General features: G+C 40.4%; 1 protein-coding gene across 9 annotated transcripts in view; it reads right to left on the reverse strand.

The window, feature by feature from the left end:
• CAMK2D (calcium/calmodulin dependent protein kinase II delta) overlaps positions 1-12,669 on the reverse strand; it is a 446,499-nt gene that overhangs the window by 158,070 nt on the left and 275,760 nt on the right. For all 9 annotated transcript variants that reach the window (XM_082254334.1, XM_082254332.1, XM_082254339.1 and 6 more), the window contains exon 5: positions 4,367-4,432. In XM_082254334.1, the coding sequence (XP_082110460.1) occupies positions 4,367-4,432 (66 nt within the window). The remainder of the gene's footprint in view (positions 1-4,366; positions 4,433-12,669) is intronic.

The following is a 12,669-nucleotide window of genomic DNA, read 5'->3' on the forward strand; positions in this document are numbered from 1 at the left end:
CGCCAGTTTTTTGGCACAAATGAAACGCTCATATAAAACATTTATGTACAGGTGTTTAGGAGTATTTAGCGTTTTTCTGCCAGAAAATTCCTCTCAAAAACGTATGCATGGACACATAGGATAATATTGAGCTGCTTCTACTGGCAAAACGCTAAACTCCTCTAGGAACAGCGTTTTTTAAGCCCAGTATGCATGGACCCTAAATAATTTTGATATACACTGTGACTAGGCTAGCAAAATACAGCACATTTTGCACTAGTGATCCAAGTATTTCAAGTAATGCTGAGCCTGACAGATGAAAAAAGAAAAAGTGATTTTTTTATTGCTTATTAAAAAAACACAGCCTCACATGATATTAATTGCTATGGCACAACAAATCCACAGCAGGATGTACCTGCAAGATCTGCCAGTCTATATCAAACCTTATGCTATCTCTGAGTGAAAAAAATGAGGCACCTGCATTTGATTACATTTCCCATGAAGGCCAATCAATTTGCTATGATTAAATGACAGTTTAATTAAACTGCCCATTTAATAACTCTTTTTTAAAAAAATATAATATTTCACCAAATCTACTAAAATTTCTAATGGTCATATGTGGAGATTTACTAAAACTGGCGCACACAGAATTTGGTGCAGCTGTGCACAGTAACCAATCAGCTTCTAGGTTTAAGGCCCCTTTACGTACTCTGTCAAGTGGATCTCCCTGCTCGGCTTGGCATCTTTCCACTGATCCTCACTGAGAAGGCGGATGACAAGTCAGTGTTCGCTCCGCTATGCAGAGCTGGCACGGACAAAGCACGCGGTTCTCTATGAGGCGGTCAGATGCAAATGAACTACCTGTCTGTTTCCATCCAACTGGTATCTGATTCGATCCCCTACACAGATGGGTAATAGATAAACATTACATTGGTCTGTTTTTGGTGGACCAGATCAGATTGGATGCAGACGGGTTTAGATGGACACGTTTACATCCGCCTCTCCATAGAGAACAATAGGTGTTCTAATCAGGTCCGCCTGAAAAACGAACAGACAGACCCGACCGGTTCGCTCGTGTGAAAGAGGCCTTATTGTCAAAGCTTAATTGTACAAACTGAAGTTAGAAGCCGATTGGTTACTATGCACAGCTTCTCTGTGCACCAGTTTTAGTAAATCTCCTCCATTGCTACATGTACAGTATAGTCAGCATTAGGAATCTATAAAATATTCCAATGCAGCATAATACAATAGCATAAGGGGAAATTAACAGAAAAAATCTGCAAGATCTGCATTTTGTATGCTTTCATTGCAAAAAAAAACAAAAAAAAAACCTTTTTAACCTCTTGGCGCTGATGGCACACAAATATGCGGCCTCTTGGCAGGTGGACCTTAGCGCCGAGTGGCCGCATATTTGCATACCACATTTCGTTAACAGAAAGCTCTTGATTGCAGGGCTTTCTAATCATGTGACAATCACGGCAGTCACACGATTATTGACCCCACCCCGCCTCCTGAAAACCCTTAAAGGGTCGGGAGGCGCTGGCGCCCAGGAGTCAAATTGCTACAGGTCCTTTTAAAATCAATAGGCTTATCAATTTTATGTAATATACACTTTATCTAGTTTTGCTTATGTGTGATTAGTGCTGTGTTTCATAACCTCACAAAAAAAAAAAAAACTGGGGAGTAGTGCTTGGGTTTTGAAACACATATTGGGCACAGGATTACAACATTATAGATATATGCATATGATAACTTTCCATACATATATTACACAAGTTTTATGAACATATGTAAAATAATATATTTTGACAATAGCCAAACCAATTTAACACCAAATTTAAGGATGCAATTTCCGTATAATAAAAATGTTATAAGAAGAAAGGTATGCCACGCCTGTAACACATATTTATAAAAAATGCAATGTTATTAGTGAATAGGGGTACAAACCAAGTCACATAACTCTGAATGTATTTCATGAAAGAATTAATAAAACTGCAAGTAAAGATAATATCTAAACATTACATCAGTGAATAGAACAATTGTTCTCCACTTTAAAGGGAAACTTGTGTAATATATGGGATAATGTACCCTCTGTTTCTGTAAAATAAGATTTTAGAGCCTTTGTGTTCCAAGGCCTATGTAATCATACTCGGAAAAGCAGTGTTATGCATTATATTAATATAATACCTCTAATAGCCTTGTATTTTACTGAGGCAGGTACATTATCGCCATTACATATACATATATGTACATAACAGACACACATTCTTGTAAGTAAAAGGTACCATATATGCATATGGATTGAAGAATCATTGTCACATCAATGACTACTGCGTTCTGATGCACTTAACAGATAACTGAAGTCATGAGTAGGGAACTCCATGGCTGAGAGAAGAAAATGCATGACCACACTTGGCTCTTGTTAGAAAATGTAAAACTACAGAAAGAGAGAAACTCAATGTGGTGGACATGTTATTTAGTAAACCTAAAGTGAAACTCCAGCCAAAACTTTTTTTTTTTAGGTCGGGATAGAACAAGGAAGGTCAGAACCCATTTGTTTGTTTTTTTCTGTCCCCATTGGGGATTGTCCCTCCATTCCTGTCACAGTGGCAACATTTACAGTAACAAGTAGGTGGGAATTTGTTCCGAATGGATAGAGGCAGCGAAAAAAGAAAGAAATATATGCGTGTGCATTTTTACACACTACATGTATGACATAATGGGATTTCAGTTTCTGAAAAAAAAAGTGAAAAAATGGATAGATGCTTTGCAATGGTAAAGGCACAGCTATGCAAGGCTTGCAAGAGGACATTTCAGCGTGATGAGTAAGCGCAGGTCCACTATGGCAGCCACACCTGTATATATGTCTGTAGCATCAGAGATGCCCTGAACTACAAAAAAAAAATCCAGGTTATTAGCTCTTTTATACAAGACCATTTGTGTATAGGTGACATGCAAGCCTTGTATAAAAAACAAACATGCAGATGCTTAGACTTTTGCATCACCTGCAAAAATGTTTTTTTTTTTAAATTGACAAACTGTGTGGACATTCTTATAAGAGAAGGAGAGACACACATATGAGTAAGGCCCCTTTTACACGATCGGACCGATTGGGTCCGCCTGTCTGCTTTTCAGGCAGACCCGATCGGGCCACCCATTGTCCTCTATGGGGAGGTGGATGACAGCGGACATGAGTCCGCTGACACCCGCCTGGCATCCAATCCAACGAGATCTGCTGAAAACAGTGGGTCGGAATATATGAAAATAGACAGTCTGTTCATTTTCATCTGATCTCCACATAGAGGAGAGTGGGACCCTGACAGGTCTGTCTCTGCACAGTGAGTGGAGACGGACCTGTAATCTGCCTGCTCAATGGGGATCAACGGAGTGATCTCCGCTGAGCAAGCGGAGTCTGTCCAAACAGATCCGCCCCGTGTGAAAGGGGGTAAAAATATATGTCAACATTTAATTTAATTTGTAAATATGTTAGGAGTTGTCCCTTCCCATGCTATTCTTAAAGGTAGGGACAACTCTCAACACATTTCAAAATTAGATGTCGCCATGTATATATATATATATATATATTTTCTTTTTTTTTTTTAAATGTCTGCTTACACTAACGAGCTGCACTGAATGCTTGGTAGCCGGTGTACGCAGTGCGGCATAATGCCGATGCGATGATTCCAGTGTCCAGTGCGTCACAACTGACACCACAGAAAGCAATTTTCCCTTGTCTATGAGTTGGGGCTGCGCTGGAAACAGATGCCAAGGCAGCCCCACCACATCTGGGGTAAACCGGATCTAACTAAGGAATTACGTCTAGGCCATTTTCAGGCGTTTTTCCTTTTTGTCCATATACAGGCATCTTTAAACCTTCATTTTAAGCTTGCGTGCTTTTTTTAAACTATTTTTACCCAATAAAAACAAGTTACCAATCAAGAAAATGCGCAAAAAGTTTTGTGTGTTTCACCCATTGAAGCGTATTAGGGCCAAAACACATGGCTCTAACCCTAAAGAAGCTCATGTGCTCGGTGTGAATGGGCATGAATAAAAAATAATGGAAATCCTAGTATTGAATATCTACACAAGATTTACAACACATTTCTGATGAATCTTAAAATTATGCTTTAAATCACTCAGGGGTGAATGGGGCTGTAAATCTATCTACAAAGCTTCACATTGAAAGCCTTTAAAATGAGAGATCAATAGGCCAATTGTAACAAGGTAAGCCTAGTCATTTTTATACTTCATATCACCAAACCGGCCTATATGTAAACCAAGTGCTTCTAACAATGGTACTACAACACTTGGGGACTCCTTACTTTCCAGTGGAATATCTTTCAATACACTCACAGAGTAGGTAAGACTCAAATACCTGTAAACTTACCTGGCATCTGCTTCGCTATAATATTCTCTTGCTACTATATCTTCAAATAATTCTCCACCAGTAACTCTGTTGAGAAAAAGATACAAACATAAGTAGATAAACAAGTGTTTCATCATGTTTTCACCTAAAGAAAACCTCCAAAACATTTTTTCCTATCTTTGAATAAAATGGGAAGAGTTGGAACACCTATCAGATTTTATTGCTGTCTGTGTTGTCATTAGAGACATTTTCCCTCACTTCCTGTCCCACTGACAATATAGTAAGGCTCAACCACGCCCCGGACGACGTCACGTATGACGAAACCGGTCGGGCGGTACTTGACGCTCAACCACCACGCCCCTTAGACGCCTGGCTTGTGTACTACACGCGGGACGCCGCGGATCTAATGTGTTTTACTGATGCAATGCTTTTATCTTCAGAATGTAAGTGCAACCTTGAATACATTTTTAGTGATTATTCATAACTGGATTACGCTATGGGTCTCCATATTTCTTTCCCATACATGATATATATGTGCCTGGATTTGTGTTAACTGGTTCTGGAGGAGACAGATTCCCCTACATAGGGTTCCAAAGGAAGGAGTTCACAGATAATATATCTCAGCGTGTGTGTGGCCTGACCATTGATTTGGGGGCAGTATCCTCTGGTAAGCAGCCTATATTACACACTTGTCACGGGTGTATTCCAGCTGTAACATCTCCTGGGATCTCAGCTTCCTCTCCATCCACTATGCCAATCGGCTACAGGCACTGTTTGGGTACTCTGACAGCTGGCGCTAGCTGCTGTCAGGATATAGTACAGCAGGAGGATTTATCCACCCATGTCATTTCTGTGGGTGGAGGAATCCAAAAGGCTGCACAAAAGAAATATATCAATACATGACCAGCTTAAAGTGACTGTAAAGGATCACTTTTTATTTTTCAACAAACAAACATGTCATACTTACCTATTCTGTGTAATGGATTTGCACAAAGCAGCTATGATCCTCCTCTTCTTGGGTTACCCAACGATGCTTTTGGCTCCTCCTCCCTCCCAAGTGCCTCTATAGCAAGCTGTTTGTTTATAGACACACAGAACATGGCTGTGATTGACAGCAGCAGGAGCCAATGTCTCCCACTGTTATCTCTGAGCCAATGAGGAGGGAGAGAGCCGATGCTCTTGTGCACATCACTGGATCGAAATTGGGCTCTCGTGAGTACAGGGAGGGGGAGCTGCATGTAGAAGTTTTTTTTACCTTAATGCATAGAATGCATTACGGTAAAAACCCTTCTGCCTTTAGAACCACTGTAAGGCTGAGAAAGGGTGAATTTTTGCAACAACAGCATTAAAAACATATTTTGTGTATGGCTGGGGAAGACTAGAATGCTTTTCAGTTATTGACAACTGTTTGTGTACTCCCATTAGGGATTTTTCATATCACTTGCTATGTTGACTGGAAGTCAGAAAGCGAGAGCAGATCTCCCCGATGGGGTCACAAGTAATAATAAAAACCTAACCGAAGGTTTAACTTTTTCGACACGGTGTCCTAAATGAAACTACATTTTAACAAAAACAGTAAATTGCTATAGTACAATTAAATAAAAAGTAGAATATAGCAGAATGCGCTTTCATTAGAAGAACAGAATCTGTGAATAATGAAAAACAATATTACAAGATTCAAATGGATTTATTCATTAGAAATTATTTAATGTTTTTTCATATATTCATAAGTGCTAAAAGCAAGCACAAAAACATATAGGCAGCCTTATGAACAAGTCTTCATTTCATCTATCATCACTTGTAGTACTGTGTTATATCAACTAAAGTATACCATACAAAACAACTAGTTCCCTTACTGAAACATTACATGAATCATAATTTGTTCTTCATCCTTTGTAAGCTGCTTAATCACCACCCTTGAATCTACCAGTGCCTAAAAAACATGTCTAAGGCAGCTTTTTTTATGAATCTTTTTTTTTTCATTCAACCAGCAGGTTAAAACAAAAAAAATAAAAATAAAATTATCCGAATCCTCCCACTGTACTATTGTGTTCTGACAGTGGGGCGACTTCTCTGTTGTCAGAATACAATAATCAGTGATGCTGGCTATAGGCGGTGCGGTGACACTGATCAATCGGGTAAAATCCAACAGGCTAGCTGTACAGAAGTTGATCTGTAGATCAATTTATGTAAAACTGGCCTGCCCATACATGGATCGATATTTGTCCTGTCCCTGGTGGAAGGGCTGAATTTTGATCCATGTATGACCAGCTTATAGGACAATCCTGACTGAGCAACAGTCCAGTCTGATACCTAACCTGCCATTGTGGTCCAAGTGTTTGTGGAAATTTAAGGGCAGATTTTGTGAAATTATACTAAAACTGACCACATAGATTGACTAAAGATGGTGAGATTCTGTTTAAATGTAAATGATTAATATATTCACTAATACATAAGAATAATGAGCTTGGCTTCTTAAAGATTGGGGCTGCCACCATTGTTCTCAAATAAATAGATTTCAAAAGATTTCTGACTTTTTTACATACAGTTTACAAATACAGATTTAAAGTATTTAGAAGAACAGTATGTTGACACTGTCATTTTTTTAAATTAGCAATGCTTTACAGAGTGCACACAATAATATCCATGACCAATCCTATTTCCACTATGTTCATCTATTAACAAGCATGCCATTTTGTGATTACGGCTCACTCTGGAACAAGCGCGAATAACATTCGATTTTAGGTTCTATTAATTTATTATCCACTTTGACAAGATGCATATGGCACTTTCTTGGTTCTGCTGATCCTAAGAAGGCATTTTAAACTGACAACAACACTCATTTGATTTATGACGCTGTTGCAACTGCATAGTGCAAGTGTTTTAATATTTATCTGATATCAGAGTATTTTTTAGCTTAGGGTAGCCGTTCCCTGATTTCAATGAGCAATAGGTCCAATTTGAGCACAGTTTAAAGTGATCAGGTTAGGGTCAAGTGATGAAGGATTATTATAGAAGGCAATAATGAGGGCTTTGCCATTGGAAGTACTCATTAATACACACAGAAGGAAATACAGGCCTATAAGTAAATGTCTCAGACAATGGGTCAGACAAACTATACATGGTACATTGCCCTGCGCTGCAAATGTGTGCACAGTGCCTCATATATAGAGGTCCTGCTGGGATCTCCCTTTATTAGGAACAAACTGCACAGTGACAACGTATAACTGGTGAGCTACCACTGTGCAGAGATTGATACAGAAAGCCATAGAAGCTCATTGTTCAATTCGGGCACAATGTTACATGATCAGGTTAGAATCAAACAATATAGAACTATTACAGAAGGCAATAGTGAAGGCTTCCCCATTGGAAGTGCTCATTATTGAACAAACTGGAGAGTGCAAAATCGGGTGCAACTCTGCATAGAAATTAATCAGCTTCCAAGGTTTATTGCCAAAGCTGAAGTTGAAGCTGATTGGCTACTATGCACAGCTGCATCAGATTCTGAAAGCAACAGTTTTAATAAATCTACCCCAGTGTGCATGATAAACTATACATGACACAGAGCCCTGTAAGTATTCCTTTGCACAATGCGGGACCTCTATTTTTTAGGCGCGCGTTACATAAGTGCCATTGTACTCACTGTATTGCTGGGTGGGGGGGGGGGGGGGGGGATAAAAATGCAGGCAGTAAAACAGCACAGAGCTGCCTGCTTCCACTGGAGAGTGTTTATCCAGGCACTCATCAAAGGCTTATCAACCCCTATATGATATCAAAAAAGCTAGAAGAAAAAAAAAAAAAGTTTAAAAAATGTAAGTTTAACCCAAGCATTTAACTCGACTCCAACAAAATAAAAATAAAATGAAAGCCCCCTGCCTCCATATAAATGAATGTAACACAAAACGTTAGAAAACCTTTTGAATGTGCTACACATATTCGGTATTGCCACACGTTGGAGTAAGAACAATTACAGTTTAACTCTATAGTGAAGATTTTTAAAGGCTTTTAAAGAATCGTCTATGGGAAATTTTGCATACCAAAGTTTGATGCTATCTCATGGATAGCATCAATTTTAAGGCTTGACATGTTTTGTATGTTTTTACTCAGCACAACCTAATCCTTTACATTTTACTACAACATTGGGTGATGTATTGTGTTTGTGTGCATTATTACTAAAAATGTGTTAAACTGTTGAGCTAAAATAGTATGACATAAAACATTGCAACTACCAATTATTTTATTCTTCAGGGTCTCTGTTTTGAGGAAATATAAAATGTTTAGAGGTTTTAACTAATCATCATATCTAAAATGTGAATTTTATCATGTGTCCAAAAACCTTAAAAATGACTCAAAATAGCTATAGGCAATTGCAACTGTGCACTTTGCAAAGTGAACAGTATATTTGCTGTTAGTAAATCAACCCCCAATATGAAAGCAAACGAGGGGTGATCCAAAATGTTGTATCCTAATAAGAAAGGGATGTAATTTTTTTAGAGTGGTGTTACTATGTTAATAGTGTGTTGTTATTAATGGATGTCTGCCAAAATCCAGTTGTCTAACATTTTACACACTAGCATTTTTTTAAGCTACTAGATGCTGTTCTTAGCATTTTTTTCTGCTCCTAGAAGCTAAGTAGTGTTATCCTATGTGTCAATACACACTACTTTAGACTATTAGGCCCCTTTCACACAGGAAAACCATTCAAATACGCCTGTCAGTTTTTCAGGCGGATCTGAACAGTCACCCCATGCATCTCTATGGGGCATCGGATGTCAGCGGATCGGATGAGAACTGACCTTTTGTCCGCTCCCATCCAATTCCCCCATAGAGATGCAGGTGGACTTGACGGCTGTTTCTCTACACACAGCACGGAGAACAGCTGTCATCCTCGTGCTCAGCGGGGGATCGGCGGATTGATCCCCCGCTGAGATAAACAGAGTCCGTCTGATGGACAGACTCTGTGAAAGAGCCCTTAGGCTAGCTTCACATGATGGCGTAGCGGATCGCGGGCAGAATCACCGCAATTCTGCCCGCGATCCGGAAATCATTGCAAATCGCGGGACGCCTGTGCGATGCCCGTGATTTGCCATGGCACCCCAAATGCTGTGTGATGTTGCCGCGATTTCCGCCTGCCGAATCACGGTAACATTGCGCGTGACACCCAAAAAAGGTACAAGAGCTTCTTTTGTGCATCATGCGTCCCGCGATTCTATTTGCACGATGTTACCACTATTCGGCAGGAGGAAAAATCGCGGCAACATCGCACAGCGTTTGGAGTGCCATTGCAAATCCCGGGCAATGATTTCCGGATCGCGGGCAGAATCGCGGTGATTCTGCCCATGATCCACTGCGCCCACATGTGAACGTAGCCTTAGTGTTTTTTGAGCTTCAGCATCTAGGAGCAGTAAAAAATTGTGTTTGCAGAGTTTTTGGGAGCGTTTTCCTGGCAGAAAAAAAATGCAAAACGCTCCTAAACACTACTAACAATTTTCTTCTAGCGTTTTTTTTCTACTTCATGTACTGTAAAAACACTAAGAAAACGCTAATGTTTCTAATAGCTTCTAAAAGCTACTAGAAGCTGGCACAAAAATGCTATAATCAGTGTTTTTCATCCAGTGTTTTTTTTCTAGCTTTTTTAAACTTATAAAAAATGCTTGTGAGCATGGAGCCTAATGCCTCGTACACATGCAACGATTATCGGCCGACCGATCGGCCGTCTTTTGTCCAGTGTTGTTGTGTTGGTTAAAATGTGCTCTAGACTGCACACAAATTTTCTCGGCCAACAACAACCAACTTCAGAAGCGATGTCATGTGCTGGTTTACTTTCCGTGTGTTTTTTCTTCTCTGAGCATGCCCAGTCTTGCTCATCTGATTTTTGTCTGCCGAAATCTGTACTGACTGACGGAAAATCGGCCATTCTGTTGACGGCCAACAAAAATTTTATAGCATGCACACCAGATTTTGTTTGGCCGAAAAGTCGCAGTCAGTTGTCGGAAGCATCATACTAACAAGCCGACAATTGGCCCATCAGATGTTGGCCGAAAATTCACGGCCAACAATCGTTGCATGTGTACGAGGCATTAGGCCCCTTTAACCTGATCAGACCAATCGTGTCCGTCTGTCCATTTTTCAGGCAGACGCGATTGGGCCATCCACCGTCTTCTATGGGGAGCCGGATGTCAGTGGACATGTATTCGACAAGATCAGCTGAAAACAGACATTTAGCAATACCTTTTTTTTTTTACAATTCAAACGGTTCCTTTATTGAAATACTCGGAATGACACATTCATAAGTTGGACAGCATATACATGACAGTAAGAACAGCCAACAAAGTGCATTAACAGCAATAACAGAACAGTACAGCATAGCAGGGCATAAAGCAACAATCCTTCCCACACCCTCAGGCCCAGAAGCACCAGGATCAACATCAGGTAGGCTGCCCTGACTAGCCCGAAGGGGCCAACCAAGGCTGCCACACCCGATCAAATTTTTTAGGGCAATTTCTCAACATGTAAGTCATCTTATATAACGGCAAAACCTCATCAATAGAATGCTCCCAGGAAACCACTGAGGGGGGAGAAGGGGCAATCCATTTCAGAACAATTTCCCTTTTGGCATAGTACAGTAAATAATTAAAAGTTTAGTGGGTCTGGGTCTCTGATCATCATCCATAACGCCCAACAGGGCCAAAGTTGGCGAGACCTGGAGAGCTAACCCCAACCTATGATTAATGACAACAAAGACTTGTAACCAGAATAGGGCCACCTTAGGGCATTCCCAAAACATATGTAAGTAAGCCCCCACATTGGTAAGGCAACGCAGGCAGTTCGGAGATCTCTGAGGGAAGATTCTATGTAATCTCTGATGGATATAGTAGATTCTGTGCAGAAATCTGGTCTGAATCAAACGGTCTCTGGCAGAGATCATCAACTTGGTACCATTCTCATTTGGCAATACCTTCACCCTCCGTCCAACAGGTCGGATCGGATAGGATCGAATGAAAATGGACAGGCTGTCCATTTTCATCTGATCTCCCCATAGAGGAGAGCGGGACTCTGACAGGTCTGTCTCATCACAGTGAGCAGAGACGGACCTGTCATCCGCCTGCTCAGTGGGGATCAAGCAAAGTCCATCAAAATGGATCCGCCCCATGTGAAAGGGGCCTTAAAGTGTGAGGCAGTCTGAAAAAGGAAGCAGTTAAATAATTTGTAACTCTCAAACGCCAAGCCTTACACAGACAAAGACTCTGGATAATGAAGCATTTTTTTTTTTTTCAAAATACTTGCGAGTAAGGATTTTTAAAAGTAATTGTATATTATAAAATAAGTTAAGGGAGATTATATTGGGGAAAAGTATAGACTGGTCAGAGGGTGGGTTTTACATAGACACTCACTGTGCCCTAAATGGGCAAGCTAACCGTGGGGCTGATTTACTAAAACTAGAGAGTGCAACATCTGGTGCAGCTATACATGGTAGCCAATCAGATTCTAACTTCAGCTTGTTCAATTAAGCTTTGACAGAAAAACCAGGAAGTCAATTGGTTTCTATGCAGAGCTGCAGCAGATTTTGTACTCTCCAGTTTTAGTAAATCAACCCTGCTGTCTCTTTTAAATGATATAAGGATAACAAATATTGGAAATGAAAGCATTATTAAAACCCAAACCAGAAATGTAATATTTGCAGCTTACCAGTCATTAAATGTATTGGCAGTATTCATTTTCTTTTTTTTTTTACTTTTCTGTCTTTTTCACCTGGTGATCTAGCCAGTAACATGCCTCCTGTATTAGAGTGCCTACACTGCATGAAGGAGTGTCAGTAATAAAGCAAATCTCCTGCGCTCAAGTTGAGTATGACGGAGGAAAAAGGAATACTTCAGACACAAATAGGAAGAAGCCTGTGGTCTTGCTGCCCCCTCAGGATCAAGGGTATCCAGAAAAAACTGGGAAAAAAGACAAAAGAAAAAGGAGCGCACCGACCTAGTGCATCACCACTGGAAGCATTTATTAAAATATTAAAAAGTATACAGTATACTCACAAGACAGGTGTGATAATACACACATCAATATTGCACATAAAATCTCCAAGGTAGCCAAAATCCCACGCAAAGCTGAATGGCATGCAGTGTGTCACATGGGGCTGCTATGGCTGGGTTGACGCGTTTCAGGGGCGAACCCTTCCTCAGAGCCAGAAAAATTGCTGCTGGGTCACACTCCAGAAAGGCCAGGGATTAAATGGGAGCTGGCCCCTCCCCTTCCTGTTCCATCCACACCCAAAAGGGGGCGTGGGGGGAAAACAGGGGGTGGAAAAAAATAATAAATAAATA

This window comes from Pelophylax lessonae (genome assembly GCF_965119305.1).
Source record: "Pelophylax lessonae genome assembly, chromosome: 1".
Lineage (NCBI taxonomy): Eukaryota > Metazoa > Chordata > Amphibia > Anura > Ranidae > Pelophylax > Pelophylax lessonae.